The following is a 19,721-nucleotide window of genomic DNA, read 5'->3' as shown; positions in this document are numbered from 1 at the left end:
GGTTTGGGCTTTTTTTCATTAATTGTGGAGGTCTCAAAGTCTTGACTGCTGTTACACAGCATCACAGCTGAATACATAACAGTACAGAAAGGAGTAAAGCAACTTTCAAAGCATGCATAGGCAAATAGATGAACTTGACTTTGTTCGCTCCCCTCATTCATGTCACCCAATGCATGCAAAGTTTCTGAGAAAAAGATTTTACAAAAAGCCATGCAAGGATTAAAAAAAACCAAAAAACTAAAACCAAACCTGAGCTGTATTTTAATTATTGGTTTAATTATTGTAATACATAAACACCCTCAACTGGCTGTGTTTTCTTTGATTATTATTATTATTGTTCTACAGCCTCAAGCTAAGCAATGTATGGAATTTAACTTTGCAAACATTGTGAATCTTTAACTTCCAAAATACATGTAAACTAGCACAGATTTTTGCCTTAAAATCTGATGTTTAATTATCAGACAACTCAAATTTATCTACCAGAAATAATATAAAAGTGAAAGCAAAATACATATTTTTATTATTTTCCATGAAAATATATGTTCATACATATAAATGCACATGCATCTGTATATACAAACATGTATGCATCGATTTATGTGCATCTGTAAGTCAAAATACACTCCTCAGGCTACATTTGCTACATCACTGCTTCGTTGAAATTCAGGAAATGGTTTACAGCACCGCTGACCTTACATGATTAGTTCTGAAAGGTTTACTTCTTTGTCACACTGATTTGTGGCAATCACCTTGCTGCTCTGCAGCCATAAATCTCTGCAGATATCATAGTATGCCTTTCTATATATTGGTATGCTATCAGGAACAGTGATGATCATTTATACTAGTGTGAAAAGACAGGGAATGCTTAGGAGACACTTAGGAGTTCATTGTTCTCTGTTCAGATATTTATGACTATGACTAGAGATAAAAAATATAAATTACATTTACATATTTATGAGCATTTTTATGCAATATCTTCATTTCGATTAAAATGCCATCAATATCCCTACATTACTATAATGCAAGTCAGAAATCTAACTGCAAACCACTTAGTTTTATCTTTTTCCTAAAAACTTCCCAAATTAAAGCAATTAACAAAATACAGCATGAGCAGTGCTGATTGATAAACAACGCACTTAGGTGCAATTACAAAATTGTAAAGAACTAATCTATCATACTGTAGGACCTAAAGAAATTTTTCTTTGTTTGGAGAAGCAGAAACAACCTTGGGAGAAAATGCGTGGGCTGCAGAACCATGCAATGCAAATTGAAGGGCGCAGGCAGAAACTCACCTCTAGCTTTGTTCTTTGTAGCAGCCACTGGAAGCAAGGAAAAGATTGCACAAGAAGAAGAGAACAAAGATAGATTAGACAGAAGTTTGAGCAAGCAAGAACACAGAGAAATTTCATCACTATCGATTCAAAGCTATCAAACACCGTTTCTAAGATTATTTGACTTATTTATTAGAGACACTGCTGTGCTGTGAGAGAGTTCAGATCTATGTCAGAAACTCTATGTGGAGAAGCTGGAAAACACACCAGAATACTCACTCAAAAAAGCACGGTGAGCTGTGCAGAGAAATCCCAGATCATTAGTCACAAGTAGGTGAGAACACATGCACACACATCAGTGAATTCTAAAACTTAAAGCACAATTTGCCTTGGCAAAACTAAGTTCTAAAGAATCTAAATCTTATGTTATCCCCTTGCTCCTATTTCTTGAAACATCCTTCTTCTGTGAAGCTGATGCAAATAAACACCAGTTAATCTGCAGATACCCAATAATTTATAATCTGCTACACTATCACTATTTTTCTTCACTGAAGCCATCAGATCTTTCTTGCACCCTAATGGAGCAAGCAAACCAAAAGGAACAGATGATATTTTAACCAACAGTGACCAATGTTCAAACACAGAGAAACAGGGCCAGACACTACAGCCCTCCTTGAGTATCCTGAATCCATGTAGTCTCATGCTGGTAGTTCTTCACGCCCAACAGGGTAACAAAAACAAAGACTGCAGTTTAAAATGTTTCACTAACAACCACCTCATCACCAAAATGAACAGAACCATTGTTTTCTGTTCTCTGAGGCTCAGGGATAATGCTGTTGAAATAAAATATTACTCAGAACCCAAAGTTCGAATGGAATCACTTTGTTAATGGAATTGAGTTACACAAAAAGATGCTATCCACACCTCTCTAAATTCTCAAGTATATTCTGAGAAGGTGTTCATTCAAGAGCATCTTCATGACAAAAAAAAAATCCCCAAAATACGTAATTCCTCTTCTGCTGACCCGTCTTGTAGGGCAGAACTACATTAACAATTCAAAGGCTGCTACACTTGAGACCAAACCTTTTTGTGGTGTCTTTGCTTCTCTTGTTCATATCTAAAAGGTTTGTTTGGTTGGTTTTTTTCTTTTGGTGTCTCTCCAGTCAGACTTTACTAAAACAAGCAAGGAGTACATAGCAGTGAAGACCAAGTTGCCATGTATTTATTTACAATTTACTCAAATTGTTGAAAACCTGACACTTTTAGCTTTATGAATGCATCAAAATATCATTTTCCTAGGTTTTTCTTTATTTTTTTTATTTTAATTTTCTCCACTGATTCCTCTTTTACTTCCAGGTTCACCATTGCGACTTGTCAATATTCTCCTTGCAGTGAAATTAACATGAAAACTCTGCTTTGGGGAGGTACAAGGAGTGCAGATGCTCCTGCAGAGCTCTTTCCACAGGGCTGTTCAACAAGACGTATTCACCTGCAAACTGCCCGCAAATCTTACACGCGCTAAAAATTGCTTGTGTAGTAAACAAAATTAATGATGCCATTCTAATTTTGTAAGATGTGAACAGTTTCTCCTTCATGCAAATCTAAGTTGTTAATGAATGCACTGAGTTCATCAACCTGTTCATTTTCTTACACTTCCCCTTTTTTTTTTTTTTCCCAGTCCCGAGAATTATATCTACATGAATGTTTTATCACTTCTAGCCAGAATAACCACATAAACTTAACACAGGTCTGGAGAAAAAACTATCTCCCTGCCCCCACCAGAAATTTAAAAGCAACAGGAGACTTTTGTACTTAATTAAACACAATAAAAATACATGTGTATGTGTGTATATATATATATGAATACATATATTAAGAAAATATATGTACTTGAACTCTTCAGAATATATACACACACAGTTATATGCATATTTAAATGATATAATTTATGTGTATGGGCACATATATGCATGTATATTAAAAGAACCCACACATTCCATGATGAAACAGCTTTATTTTGAAGCATGTGCACTAGACAGAGAATTATTACCTATCAGTAAATAAAGAACAGATATAAATGAGGTTGTACATTATAATTGGAAGTAGGACAGGTTACTAGGCTTGTTAGGCCAATTATAACTCCCTGCAAATCCACTAATAGAGGACTAGATGACAGTAGCCTTCTTAAAAATGTCATGTTCAATACTTGTAAGTCTTCCCATTGACAGCATGGTCCAATTACAAGTCAATTCATAAAGTTCAAACTACACAACAGCCAAATTAGCTGGAAATGGTCTTTCAAAATATGTTTTTTCCTACAGAAGGCAACTAGCTGCAGCTCTTTCCATCTTTGTGATACTTAGTATGAGGGAAAATTCCCTTTCATTGTTACCAATGAGGTAAGTTTTTCTTGTTTTTTGAAGCTGAAAGAATTTTCCTCTCTTCCCTCTTTAATCTCCTTGTCACTCTGTAAAGAGAAGACAATTTTCAACCTATATCCATTATGTTTGAAAAATTTAACCCACCTCTTATTATTACATGAAAAGCCATAGAAGACAAGCATAGACAAATGTTTTGAATGAGCATCATCAAGACTGAAATTTAGCAGAGAGAAGCTGAGATTTTGGTTGGAGCATCAGATATGGGAAAACTCAGCTTTTTATGCCACTGATGTCAGTGACAGAAGACTGTGGATTTCAACAAACAACATTACAGTCAAAAAATCCACTTCTACTTTAAATCTTCAGCAAGTCGGTTGATTTATCCACATTTCACATAACACATTCTCTTTATTCCCACCTAGACTTCCTTGCTTGCTGACAAAAGAAAGAAACTCTTCAAGGCAGTGAGTCTACCTCACCTTGAAGTATTAGATGTATATACTACAATATAAGGACACTGATTTGAAATTTCTGCAATACAAATAAAATGGTTTATGACTGGCCAGTAAAAAATTTTTGGCACATTGTAACCTAAAATCTGGAATTTGCTGTATATGGCTGGCATATTTTCTTTGTCTAAATTAAGAAGCCAATCAGTGAATAGATAAAAAGGAATGACCAGATATCTTCAAATATTCAGGGATATCTGTAAAATAAGAACATTTATAAGGACATTTTTCTTTAGCAGCCCTGTCTTGTCTTTTTAGGAAAATTATTCTGGACAGGAAGGCATACTACAGAAAAGGGTGAACAGTAACCTTTTTGGAACTTAAGGAAAACTTTTAAAGACCAGAGAAGAAAGACAAAGTGGGAAGAAAGACCATATTTTCAGAAGTCAAGTTGAAAGGCATGACAGAGCTACTAGATTTCTAGGAAAGGCCGAGAAATAAATCTCTTCTATTTTCTCTAGCAAGGTTAAACAGTATTGTATTTTCTGAAGGCTCTTGTGGTCGCAGCATATGTAAAACAAAAGGGTTGGCCACCAGGGAAAGGTCTGTGAGTGAGGGTATCACAGCACAGCAAGAACCCAAGGTCAGCGATCTCAGGGGAGTCCCACTATGAGAAATCTGGAAAGGGGAGGAAAACTGTGCCAGGTGCAGCTGAATTTCACACAACTGATGTTTTTTAGGGCATTTTTAAATCAGAAAAGCAATCCTGCCGTAGCCATGCCGCTGAAATAATCTTTTTAAAAATCATTGCCTGAATGTAAAAACCTAGATTCAAATTTCAAAACCTCTAATATACTCTTGCTCTCAAATATCAATAATATATTGTGCTTTATTTTCTGTGATACATCTTTCTGACTTCTTGCTTTTTGTATGCCAACAATTGTTAAATTACATTCTTTGATAAATGGTGGCTACAAGTTGTTCAATATTTTCTCCACACTCAGCCGTCTCTACACTGTTCAATTTTGTAGACACTTTTAGACAGATTTGATATAGCTTTTATTTTATTTTTCTCTTACATGTGATTTATTATTCGATTTGGAGTTTTGTCTTTTGTCTTTGGAGAAAACCACATCCGTCCAATTACTTCAATAGCTCAATAAAAATAAAAAAAAAGGGAAAAAGCATTTCCCCCAGATATCCAGCTAACCTAACCTTTTATTTCAAATAATAAGGGGAAAGAAAGAGGAAAGTGAAAGGTTTGAGGTCAGTCTTGTTCTCATTTCACCTACTGGATGCACTAAGATTGCAGATGGAAGAACAAACACTAAAATATTTAAATTTTGTAATGACTAAATAGTCTATTCAAGAAAAAAAAACAAACAAAAAAGATGAAAGTCACATTCATAAAGTACACTGCATTGATTTTCTCCCAAATACAGTAACCTACAGTTCCAGCAATTCTGGAGGTCCTCTCATCTTCAGTAAAAAATTAACACATCACCAGTTGTATGGACACATTTATTCATCTGCAGTTTTACTCCAGCCCTCAAATCTTTTAGGATCATGGGCTATGAAAAATGATCAGAGAAGCAGCATAAATAAACATCCCCCACCCCACAAAGTCGGAGAAAACAAACAAAAACAACTACACAGCCCTGCTCCCTAACACATCCAACATATAATTCAGATTTCCAGTTTAAAAAAAAAACAAAACAAAAAACCCCCAAACTTATTTTTGCACTGCCTGCATTTAGAATTTTCCTTTTAATCTTGGGATGATGATTATGATGACAACAACTGCATTTTTTCCCTTTGGCTATACTGACGCATTATCACTGATCATTTAGGTCACCTAAATGCCAGCTCTGAATCTCTGACTGGAAAAGCTCCTCTGTGTGACAGAAGGCCTTAGCAGGATCATTTCCTCCAGAAAATAATGCAAATTATTATGCTTTCACAGACTAGAGACACACTCAAACAAAGATACCCACATGTGCTGCAGTGCAGAATCCTTCCCACCCTCCTTTAGAAAACCAGAATTTACCAAAAGCCACTGAAGGAGAGACAAGCCACCACCATCACCTGAAATTCCTGGTGGGAATTTGAGCCTCCTGAATTCAGGAAGACATTGCTGCTTAGACTTGAAGAGTAGCCAACAGATGACACAAAAACGTGGGATTTTGGGAGTTCTTTTAGCTTTGGATGCAGTTTAAAAAAAAAACCAGAACAACAAACTGGATCCATTGGCATAGGTAAATTTCTTTGCTTCTGATTTTTCGCTCTTTCCCTCGATTTGCTTTACTGCTGTGCCTTTGTATTTTATAGTGAATATCATTTTTATACATAAGTTCTGCACATTCTTCCCATGGACATTCCTAAAATACCAGATAGTGGCATTTGCAGATATAATCAGAATTCATGTATTCCTAGATAAGCTCGCCTCTCTTTATTTATATAACCATTAAAAATCTCTGCAGTCATACAGATGTAACTAAATGGAATTCAAACACGAGACCTTCTTTAGTTCTGTTAATTCTGTGTTCTATCTCTGCACCTTTGTACCTACAAAACAAGTTCCCAAAATGACATCAGGTAATTTTCCTCAGAAACATCAAATAGTCTTGAAGATAGGACTAAAAAAGGGACAAAAATGCAAATTGGAAGGATTGTGAGGATGTCAGACACTGCATCCTGTGGGTCTGAAGCATCATGAGTTATCTTTGGGCCCCTCCTAACAGATTGTCTAATATATTGTTAAAACCTTTGATGATGGGGACTTCAAAAGCTCTCCAGGTCACCTTTTTCAGAGCACAGTTGTCCCTCTCAAAAGTAAATTGTCTTGCTGATATATAATTTAACCATTATATGTAGGAGACTGGTGCAATTCCTTCACCCTTCTCATACCTTCCAGGAGTTCAAATTAAAGAATGCATACCTCTTTAATGCAGATCTTTGCAAACCTGAAGATTTATTATTCCTCTTGTATGCTTAAAAATAATCTAAACTTACTCAATTTAAGTTTTCCAACTTGTATTTTATTGCCTTCCTCATTTTTAAAACCTAAAACATGCTTAAAACTTAAAATTTAAAATATGAAAGAACATTTATTATGCAATACTAATCACCAAATACTGAAAAACAGGCAGCTCCATTTTCTTTCTGAAAAGTAGGGTATAAATATAGTAATTTTGTTCTCAATACTCATTATGACTGGCATGATGGAGATCAGCAGAAGCATCTTATAATCTAAACATCACTAGCATTCAGGATTCCAGCTGTAGCTGATCCACATTAGCAGCTGGAAATACATAACACAGAACATTACAGGATAGTGAAAATAGAATATTAATGTTCTCATGCCCTAAAGGGTATCTTAAAATACTGAGATAAGACTATTTCCCTGTCCCAAAATGCCAACTTTATGCATATTTTAATACAGGTGGACGTGTAACTTCTGCAAGTAATGCAAGTTACAACTAAGCAATTTTATCATAATCTGGGTTTCCATAAAACATCAGAGAAATTTAACTTGTGAATCAGTAATTTATTTAATGAAGAAGAGCAAATAAAATATTTGTATTTCATTTTACCAAGGTAGCAGAATGTTTTAAGAAGTGTGTATAAGGACAACTCTGGAGCAGTAGAATCAAGCACTGCTGCAAGCAGGGTTGTGCCAGGCAGAGATACAAGTCCTCAGTTCTGCTCTCAGATCTCTCCCACAGTTATTTCAAAACTTAAATATTTGAAAAGCTTTGATATTCGTTCATCCCCTCAAAAAAGCTATCAAAATTGTTAGTCATACAGAATGTGCATACACACAAACTTGTCCAGCCTCTGTGTTTTTGTCAGAATAAAGAGAAAGCAAAAGATCCTCCTTGGAAACACTTAGCAAAGTATTTAATTGTCTGTCATCAGGTAACTGTGACTGGGCTCAAGCAGCTGTCAGCAGTGAGCTTATGTTTCATTTCACATCTGCAGATCAATACATGCAAAACACCCCAAAAAACACCTTGTCCATTTTAGTCAATCCAAGAGCAACCTGTGACATTTGTGTCTCCCATATTGTTTGGTTTCTGATAAAGTATATGCTATCCTACGTTATTACAAATAGAAATTTCCTGGGTCTACTGTGATCATACACATTCCTTTCTGGACACAAACCACAGGTCTGATAACCCACAAAAGTTTAAGGGTTCTTGTGTTTAGAAAAAAAGCTCTTATGCAACCTACATGAAATAAAAACAGAACAAAAAAACACAAAGAAACAACAAGACAAAAACACCAGAGCAAGGAGCAATGCAGGCAGACAAACAGCTGGGGTTCTCCTTATATTACCTCTGCTTACAACTGAATCATCTACTGGAAGCTCTAAGAGGGTTATCAAAAGGTGGTTTTTGTATGGCTACTTTCCCTATTTATTTTAAATTATATTTAAATTATTTATTTTAAATTATAGCCCTTGGTATCCCTGTATAAGAAGTGCTACATCACAAGCATACAGGTCACCTGTATGAAATGCTTTCATAATTAGGTTAATCTATGTTAATATTAAGGACCACTGGGGAAATGCTTGAAGCATGTGGAACATCTCTTAAAGGGTAAATTAAAACCTTAAACAGAAAAATAAGATTTCTCTTTTAATCCCCAAATATTATCCATTTAGAATTTCCCAGATACTAAGAGACAAACTTAGATAACTGACAGGATTGATGAAAAAAATACCACAATGAACTCAGTGCAGAGCTCAAAGAATTGGATTTTCTTAGGTTTAAATGGACATCTATGACTTAAATCTAAGTACTTCTAAAACTGAAGAATTGGAATTTCAGATCCATTAGCAAACCAAATATTGTATTAAGACCACAAAATAAAAAAAAAATAACCCCCTACCCTAAAATAGAACTAACCACAGTCAAATGATTCTGTTTCAAACACACACTTTGTAATTTTTCCTCAGAAACACGGTAGGAAAAATTGCATTCTATAGTCTATTGCATTCTAACACTATTAGTGAAGTAACATTAAAAAAAGAAAGAAAAAACAAAACTTGTGTTTTTTAATATGATTTACTGCTGTTGTTTTCTACTTTTTCCTAACAGTTCAAGAAACAATGGTAAAATGTTAAAAAAAACCCATTAAGACTGCATGATGTACCTGAAGTTCAAATATTTGACTGCAATTTATCATCTGCTACTCATAACCATGCAAAAAATAAGGATAACTACTATCTTTTTCTGTGTATGTGGCTTTGCAAGAAAGGACTCCAATACTAGAAACAGAAAAGTCATAATACAACATCATTTTGACAGCCAGTATCAATTTTGACGCTTATTAATGCTGCTTTGGCAAGACTTACTAATCAGGACTTTTCTAGATTGGGTGAGACATGTAAGTTATTTTTATAGAAATTCACAGTCCAGAGATAAATTTCATCCTTACTATTGATCTTTTTGACCTGACACCATTTTACATTATATATCTGAAATTTCATGTGACTGTAGGCATTAACTTAGTAACCAACTATTCATAATAAAAACCAAAACCAACAGTATTTAATTTCCTGTTAGTTCTAACTAGGTTAGAACTATACTTTATAGTTTAGGTTTCTTAACCTAAAGTTTTAAATATATATGTGTATTATGTGCATTGAATATACAAACTAATAGTTAGTCAGCTATTCTAAAATTTTCTCACAGTTATGAAAAATACAGCTGAAAATTCACAAATCAAAGTAATTCACAATTCCAGACTTAAGGTTTCATGCCCACCCCTACACTTTTTTATATAAAGAAGCACAAACCAATAATTACAATGAGATGGAGGAATGAATGTCAGAATCTACAAGCATATACCTGTGCATTCAGAATATGAAAACTCATAAAAAGGACATTAAGTTTTTCAGACAGAAAAGAAAAATAGCACTAAATTTAAAAAAAAAGCTATTTTTTTCCAAATATTATATTTTTAATATAGAAAAGAACCCCATTTTTGTTTGCTCTGAGCATTAAAGACATTCCTATCCCTCCTTGAATTATGCTGCCACCGTTCTGAAATTGTTTGTAGGCAAGAATCATTTAAGAGCAGATCTATGTTTACAGCAGATGCACACATTGGCCACAGCTCAAAACCAGACCAGATATGTTTCATGGACAGCTCAGTTTTGCCAGAGTCATCAAAAAGGACTGGTTAGAGAAGATCCTTAGCAGGGTGTGCAGTGAAAGTGTACTCAGCACAAGCAGCTGGCAAACAGACACATCAATAATGGTCCCTGGACCACTGTAGATGCAGCACCAAAAAATAACTTCTGAGTGACTGCTAGAAATAAATAAAGGCAGAAAAATAACACTCTGCAAGTTCTGCTGCTCTGGTGGGATGAAAAAAGAAAAGATCAAAGGATTTTGGCTTTTTTCTAGCACAGGATCTTTAAAAACTGAGTCTAGGTGGTGAGTTAATATACTAAACTAAGTTGAAAATTATAGATGACAAAACTAAACCAGTTCTTCAAAGCCAACAAGAAAAATTAAAAAAAACCCCAGGGAGATAAAGAAATGTGTACAGTCAACTGAAAATGAAAAATGATTATGTGGAAATGTGATAGAATGGAATACTTTATAGAAACTTCTGAATAATATCAGAAAAATTGCCATTTTAGGAAATTAAAGACTAAGTCTAGTCTGAGTGATTATTTAGAGAAAATTACGTGATTCTTCAGGTAATCCTCTTAATTAAGACTTAGGAACTAAACTATTCTTACTACTCCTACAGTGATGGATGCATTATGGTAAAGAAATGATTTGTGAACTCTGTGCATTTCTGAACTACACAGCAGCTGCATGTTGAGTCTTCACAGTACTTTAACTCCCAATGTGAGTTTTGTAACGCCCTGGAAGGACATATGCCAGGAAAATCATTACTCAAGGTATTCCTCAGTAATGCAGGCTGAAATCCTACTGAAAAACAAACAACAAATCCCAAAAACAGATACACACACTCCATATCCCTCACTCCCCCTGACACCAAACCAGTCTAACTGGGTATTTCTAATTCTCCCTTGACATCTCTGCCAGCATGCACCTTTCTAGACAACATTATTACACAGTTATGCTGAGCTAAACACGCACACAGACTCCCTTTAGAGCAGAATAGCGTTTATATACAATATTTAGCCTCCATCATTGCTGGAAAGGGAGGAGATATTCTGGGATGCCACCCGTTTGTAGCAGAAATGTTGCACAATCAAAGATGCCAAGTGAAAGAACCCAAAAAGGAGGGCAGTGCTGCTATTTTTGCCTGGCTGTCAGGGCACAGCCCAAAGACATTTGTAGTTCAGGGAATGAGTACAGAGCAATCTCTAGCTGTTAACAAGTGCCCTGCAAGAGTCAAGCAGGTCCTTAACAGCTAAGTGCAGAGCTCACCAAATATTATGGGCATGTTCCTGCCTTTACACCTCTTGGAGCCCACCAAAACAGACAGGAACAGCAGAACATCCCCACTGTTATCCCAGGAAACTAAAGATGCCTCTCAGGGCCATTCCTGATCATTTCAGCCACACAACTCTTTCCCACTCAGCAAAATCCCTGCAGTTTAGAAGTTTGCAGTCAGTCACAGCATAAATAGAAACTGGAAACACAACTATGACTACTCCTCCATAAAAACCTCATACGCCTTCTTTTCAAAGAGATTTATGAATAATGGGAACTAAATAATTCATGGCACTGCAGATGCCAGTCCAAATAGCCTCTTCCTTTTTAAGGTTTCAGTTTGTAGATGTGTGATCAAAAGCCTTCATCAGTCATGATAGTGGCATTTGTACTCAGTCCAAACAAACCGTATTTGCATCTGAATGTTTTTCATTGAAATGAGAGATGTAATATGCAAGCCAAGTTCCAACTAAAAGGCGTTTTATGCTATTTAAATTCAGTCAAATTAAAGGCTGAATGCAACCTAAAAGGTCTGCTCTCAGAACAGTAATTTGACACATCATAAATAAGACGCATGTTTTTGTTAAGTGGGCCTCAGCACTTGTCTGAAAATTTCACACAGCATCCTAACAGTGATGCCTCTTGAGGGATAATAGAGGAAAGTCCTATATAAAAAGGAAGGAAGTAAACAGAAAACCCACTGGCAAGTAGTGCAAAGGTTTAGCCTACTCACACACAGCTATGTGAAATCAGAAAACCATTTAGGTTGGAAAAGACCTCTGAGATCATTGAGCCAACCTTCAAAATCAAGTAGGTGAAAGCAGTTGCTCTGTGTTGGCAACACTAACATGAAAGATCTTGCCACTGTGTTTTTACGCCAGTAGGTACAGCTTGGACACCTAATTTTCACTCTGTTTCATTAATCCTATTGATTAGTAAAGGGAGGGTCACTGTTTGCCAGGTCTGTCACTCAGGTTTGATACTACACTGAAAACTACCACAAGAATCCCTCAAAAGAATAAAAAAAGGGGAAAAAAAAAGCAAGAAAAAAACCCAGTCCACAAAGATCTCAATTAACAAATGGAGAAGAATTTTACGTCAGCAAGGGAAAAAGCTGTAGGATCAGATTAAAATTCTTGCTCTTGCCAAGGGGAAATATATACAACTCTCATAAATTGAGGTCAATACTAATTTTAAAAAAAAAATTATTAAGAGCGTAGAATGTCCTGAAATGAACCTTTGTGGGGATAAACAAGATAATTCTTTTAAATTGTCATGGGGGTTTACTGTAAATCCTTTACATTTTTCCTTTTTTTTTTCATAAATTTTTGTGAGAGACTCTTCCTATTCTATTTAACAATAACATGTTTTGATGAAAGAAAGAAGCAAAATATTATGTATGACCTCATACTGAAATATGTCACAGGTCAGTATTTTTATTTGAAGTCCATCTTGTTTGGAGTTCTCTTTCTGTTTGGTTGGCTTTACTGATTCTTTTTAAAAGTAAGAAGAAGATATAATTTTTATTTGCAGATATGAGAAACACGTGAATCAGTTATCCAAAATATATTATATTGAGCTCTTAATTTTAAAGTCCTTAAATTTAATTTAGTAATTAGTATAGGCACCATACATGAGACACACTCCAAAGAGCCCAATGATGCTCATATTAATTAATACACAATCTATCTATATACTTATGTAATGCATGATTTTAAGGTAACACTAATTTTGAAAGGAAGAGTTTATGTGAACAAAAGAAAAAGAAAAAGAACAAAAGAAGAGGAATGTACTCTAGGAATAAGACTATTTCACAGGTCCTCTGCAGACTTCTCAGGAAAACAAGAGGGAATGGCTGGTGGCAGACTAGCACAACATAGCACCAATTCCATGAATGCTAATGAGCAAATTCAAGGAAAAATGCTGGAGCATCAGATATTGGAAGATGACACTGATGGGGGCAGATGTAGAAAAATGATTATCAGCTTCAGACCCCCTAGAGCAGCATGAATGAAATCACATCCTTGTGTTCTGGGAAATAAAACAGGCAACTTGGATAGAAATAAAGACAGCCTTTAATTATCTAAAAGTAAATTGGGAGCAGCCCATGATAATTCAGAAGTGGTGTTATTATAGAACACAATGCAGAGTTAATTCAGAAATCAGTTTGTTCAAAAGCATCAACAGCTGGGTTTAATATTAGACACAATGAATCAGAAATTAAGAAAAGCTCGAGACAGAAGATTATCGAGCAATTTCAATCATATTATTAGATTTACAACTAAAGAGTGGCAAAGAATCTGTATGTTAGAATTATTTAAATACAGGAAAACAATATTTTGGATCGATGAGCTCCAAGAGTGTCAAGAAATGAACTTTTACAACATTATTTTGTCCAGATGTGTTTCAGAGATGTTTCTGTTATTCTTTTACCATGCCAAAAGCTAATTTTCCCATTCCATCATTACTTTAAAAATGAAACAAATGCTGTCTTGTCACAAAACCAATCTATCATTTAAATGGAAAAAAATGCTTTACCACCAGAAAAGGTGATACCTTCTGATATTTCCATTCATATTCATTAAGATTTCCTTCAGCAAATTGTCGTGTTGTTTTTACTATTTTATAATTTAAGCACATGATTATAATTGGGAAATCATGAAAAGAGTGGAATCAGATTATCAAATTATTACAGCCAATACCACTGGAAAACAAAAATAGTGGCTGGCTGCAAGTTTAGTCAGAATGACTGAATAATTTATTAAGTGTTATAAAACTGAACTTTGTGAAATACATGACCAAATTTGACGTATAAGAGTAGAAAAGGCAAAGCAAATACTGTAGTGCCATAACTTGTTCTGCATACACCAGAAATTAACAGTTTAAAGTTTTGTTGACTTGTTTTGTTTGCTTTTTGAAGGATGAGAATAAGACTGAGTTGTTCAGGCAAACCCCAGCCTTACATCTTTCTAGTTAACCAGGAATCTTTACAGCTAAAAATATACTTTTGGAAATACTCTTTTGTCCATTCAGTTTAGTTTTTGAGGACCACCTTAGTACAACTGGTAAGTGATGTTCTGAAAACAGGTAAATAATAATAAGGTGAACACCAAACACTGGCATTCTAAATATGAACATCAGGTCTGCCTAAGAACAGATTGACAAAAACTAAAGTTTGATGATATTGTTCTGAAATCAGGGAATGGGTCAAGACAGACACAGCAACTGGACACCCTGCCTGTTAACACATGAAAGATAAATATTTCTCATTTCTCCCTTCATATCATTACAAAAAACACAAAAATACTTGGTTACACTGCAGCACAATAACAGCAAAATGTGTTCTCATGTATTTTAGTACTGATTCCCAGTAAGGAAAAAAGTAGCTCTAGGATAAAAAGAATAACATGAAAAGATGATTCTTTAAAATAAAATTTCTGAAACCTATACAAACATTAGCTGAAGACTATTTTATTCTACCTTCCTTCTCTGCTTTAACCCACTACTGAAGTACAAAAAAAAAGATATTACCATGGCATTTTCTTTGCTTAACCATTATTTTGACAAGTTTCAGTTCATAACAATACTTTCAAGAAAAAAAACAAAACAGCTCCTCCAGTCTGCACATTGTCTACCAAACAACACTGAGAACCAAGTACTCTAAGCTAAATATTGTTTAAAACTGCAATTTCAAATTAAATTCTCTTCAAAGAAACTAAAAGAATGCTGACAAAAAAGTGTCACTCAAGGTAAAATGCTGGTATCAGTTCTGTGAGAAGCTGTCAACCAGAAAGTAACACAAGTATAAATATTTGGTCTCTGAAGGAACTTATGGTAAACATACAAGTGCTAAATCCATATCAGACTCAATTTTTTTTTTTTTTATTATTCTGCATTTCTAGTAGTGTAACTAGGAACAGAAATATCATTTGTAGAGGCAACATTGCATGACGTTCCATATTTCATCATATGGCAAACAATTCCAGAGACATTTTCAGTACCAAGTATTCCTCTGCCTAAGCTGGAACATGTAACATACGGATAAAGTACGTCTCAATGACAGTTGATCAGAAAATTTGTTGGAAGCCATGAAAAAAATCCCTCTGCCATGAATCATATGAATATATATGTTTATTTCTTGAAAACTAACCTTTCTAGTTAACACAGGTTTTCCTTCTGCAATTCTAACGTTTTGTGTCCTTTAACGATAGAAGTTTTCTGTCCCTTTTTGTTTTGTTTTCCAAGCAAAAGAAAACAATCAGTCTTTCAATTGATTTTATGTGGTTTTCAATCACAACTGGAATCTGCCATTCAAAGAGAAAGGGTAAGAAGGAAAAAAAAAAAAAATTGGCCTGTGCAGCATGAACAAATGAAAAAGTATTTCAATGAAAAGTATGCATGTAAGAAGCAAATTCAGGCTAAAATAGTCTAATACTCACAGAATGTGACAGGGATATTTCTATTGACTTTAGTAAGCTATGAATCAAGAAATAATTATACCATTAGATTACTGAAAGAAAAATAACAGTGATTTAGGGAAAATAAATGGAAAAAAGGAAGTAGCCCTAGAATAACCCATATAATCTGATATCAACCTTGGCTAGGTGAAATTACATTTTTCAGCGTCCTGTAATGCTGCAATTATCAGTATTCACATGCACATATTATTATATACTTAGCAGCCAAGATGGATGATTATTGCACATTATAGACTACTGATAAAATAAATTAACCGAGAAATGTTATCAGAGAGAATATTCACGACAAATAAACCAAATTTCTTCTTCAAAGACTTGCTGCCCAGACCAAGTGATGACTCACACAGTAAGACCTGGGGATCGACAGACACCCAGCCCTGTCACAGCAAACAGCCACCCCACAAAGCTGATAGAAGGAAAACATAATGAAAAGGAATCTCCAGGAAACAGAGCAAGCAGCCACAGGACTCTCTGTCTCTTGACAGGTATCACATGTGCTTGAGCTGCTGCTCACATCAGTTATGCTGGAAAGCAGTGAAGCTAAAAGGGAACCTCCAGGAAGGTGGTCACTGGCTGTCAGTGCCATGATTTCACTCCCCAAAGTGCCACATGCCATTTCACACTTCCACCCTAAAACCCAGGAATGCATTTACTAAGAAGTGGCATGCAGTTTCATCAGGGAATTAAGCTTCTAAAAGCTGTGCAGCTCATTGAAACACAGAAAACTCTTTGTTATGCTAGTTTTTGGGGAGGGTTAAAGCACCTGCTTTAGAGGAACACAGGGTCTTTTATACATATTTAATTGTATGTAAGAAAGACAGATGAAGGTCCTCTTCAAGCTTAGTGCCACGCTGAGTGCACAGTCATCAAAATTCCATGAAAATCTATATTAACAATAATCCCAGGTAATTTAAAAACATGAAGCTCAAAGCACTGGAGAAGACATTAAAGACATAAAAGTATAATAGTAATAAGGAGCATTAAATACCAGAAGATAATCATCTTGACATCATGCATTTCTTTAGCATTAAGCCTTTTTACATTGGGACCATTTTGGATTAAGTGACCATAAATCTGAGTGAATGTTCCTTTCCTCTGTCCAACCCCCAAGCACTTGTGACTCCCCCTCCCCTTTTATGCCAGCACATTTCAAACTACATGGAGAATTTAATGAAGGAACTAATGTAGCTGAAACACATTTCTTTGCATTTCTGTTGTGGCTTCAGTTCTCTTTTTGAGTTTAATCAGCACCTAAATTCCTTCACTGTACTTAACTATAACTGTGATGTACTTCACTCTCACAAAAAACACATACTAACCTCTCCTCACATCTTTAATCTGAAAAACATTTATAAAATGCATTACAGTTAATATCAGGAATACTGAATAACTCTCAGATATAATCTAAATCTTGTCTCATAAATAGAAATTGACGCTAACATGAGAAAAACAAACAAAAATAGCACAGAACTTGAAACTTTCAGCATCCACAAACAGGAAATGTTTAAGATGATGTTAATTAACTGAGTGAATTTGCTGAATTTGATTGAAGGTTAACTTTCAAGTTTTAGCTTTAGAAGAACATATTTTTGACAGATCATAAATATGGTATCAGTAATATAGCAACTCAAGACAGATCACAAGACTACTATAATTTATAGACTTTTTGCACATTTGGACTGAACTGGACCAAAAAGAAGGTGAGGGGAAGGGGGGGTATGGGAGGATGAAGTCCACTTAATGCATGTAATTGGTCAATTAATTTATCAACTGGGAAAAAGTACAATGAAATAATGAAGGGCATAGTTAAACTATCCAATTTCTTTTGAACTTTATTCCCTGAGTGTGAAAAATCTGCTTCTATGAAATCATGCTAAACTTTCAACTGCAAAAAGGAGCCAATTTCCAAGGCAGTGTTTAATTAATTTATGGAGGTACTGCTGTGAAAGTTCATTGAGACAAACACTAAAGCTGTTTTTTAAAAGGGTTGGATAATTTTCTGATGATAAACAACAGTGGCAGCTTTGTAAGCAAAGACAATGATTGTAAGAGTAATTAAATCTCACGCTTCAGGGTACAAAATATAATCCCTCTGCCCCAAGTCCAGCATGAACTACTACTAATAGCATTTTCTTCAACCCATACATGTAAACTGTTAGCTCAGCTGTGTTTTTTGGACACCTTTTAATCTGTAGGCCACCACCACGAAAAATCCATGGGTTAATTCACTATGGAATTGGGTTTGTTTCCATTTTTTAAAATGTATTTGGCACTCACTGGCAGTGTAACATGTATGCATTATTTCCTGCTTTAATATTTTTACATCATCCTCTGTGCTAAAACAGTTCAATAAACTAAAACTTTAGAAAATGTGAATAAGAGCTATTTATCCAGGAAAAAAAGAACTGTAAAAGGAGGTAAAGTGGAAGGAAGGACACAAATGTGGAAAGTCACAAAATTCTACAAAATTGACTGTCCTTTTTTTGACCACATATTGAGCAGAAAAGATAATGAGTCCAGACGACACATCTCATAATACTTCACAGTAAGTCTCTTACAAAGATAAGAAAAGTTATTATTGTCTTGTACTTAGTCATAAACAATTGGAGAACTTCAGAGTCTCATCCAAAAAAATATGATGTCAAATCCTCATCACTTTTAGGCACCTATTTTCATGAATATACACACTAAAATTAAAATAGCAAATGCAGTTTAACAATATTGCTTGAAACCACTGAGCCCTAGAAGTGCACATTCCCAAAAACGGCAACCACCACTCCTAAAGGAAATGGTGAGTGAAACAGCACGAAGACAATAAAGCAGGAAAAGTCCTTCGTTAAGAGAATTTTTCATCCTTTGCAGTGCAGTGATTCCAAGGGCAGCCTGCAAAGAACTGCCACTGGCAGATGACCCACACCTGAAATCCAGGTGGCTGCATTATGGATTCTTCCCTCATCAGCACTGGTGAGGCATTCATCACTGGGGAGTGAAAGCTGAAAACCCCTGACTCCTGAGACGCCACTGGACTGTGTCAGTGAGGCTGCTCAGAGCTCTGCTTTCTTTCCAATTACTGCCCAGAGCAGCCAGGAGAGAGCTGCTCACTCTGAGAGCGAGGCCATGTGCTTCCTCAACCTCTGGCACTGTCTGCTCTCACAAACAAGGGACAGCAGCAGCACCGACTACAAACAGTTTGCAGAGCCCCCATAGCAAGGGCCTGAGTAAATGCATTTCAAGTTAGATTCAGTATTCTCCCATGCCCCCAAGGCTTTCAGAAGTTGCCATCTGCAGCCACATCAGCACAATGGGCCTGAGTTACTCTGTCTGCACTTTCTGTACTCTATAAGTTATATCTGCATTCACAGTTCATATAGTAAAAAACAAACAAACAAACAAACAAAAAACCTCCCACCAAACAAAACCAGAAGCAAAACCACAGAAACTCAGCTTCTTCCTGAGGAATTTTCAACTCAACTACAGAAACACAACAAAATCAGAAAACTAAACCAAGAGCTTTTCTGAAACAGTCCTTTCAATTTTTTCACTTGAGAATTAAAAGCTGTTATCTACAATACAAACAAAATATCTAAAATGCAACCCCCCTCTTCCTGTTGAAAGCAGTAATGATAGGTTTAGTTCTAACAGATTAATAGTTATCCCATCTATTTGGGCTTAAGAGTGACCTTCAGAATTATTAACAGACCTATATAAAAGACATTTT

At 35.4% G+C, this 19,721-nt stretch overlaps 1 protein-coding gene across 3 annotated transcripts in view; it reads right to left on the bottom strand.

Annotated features, from left to right (window-relative positions):
• Nucleotides 1-19,721, bottom strand: part of CADM2 (cell adhesion molecule 2) — a 574,407-nt gene that overhangs the window by 201,535 nt on the left and 353,151 nt on the right. For 2 of the 3 annotated variants that reach the window (XM_015632251.1, XM_015632240.2), the window contains exon 2: nt 1,293-1,319. The exons of the other annotated variant lie outside the window; for it this stretch is intronic. In XM_015632251.1, the coding sequence (XP_015487737.1) occupies nt 1,293-1,319 (27 nt within the window). The remainder of the gene's footprint in view (nt 1-1,292; nt 1,320-19,721) is intronic. 3 annotated transcript variants of the gene reach the window in all.

This window comes from Parus major, chromosome 1, assembly GCF_001522545.3.
Source record: "Parus major isolate Abel chromosome 1, Parus_major1.1, whole genome shotgun sequence".
In the NCBI taxonomy this organism is placed as follows: Eukaryota; Metazoa; Chordata; class Aves; order Passeriformes; family Paridae; genus Parus; species Parus major.
This window is presented reverse-complemented; position numbering and strand designations above follow the sequence as displayed.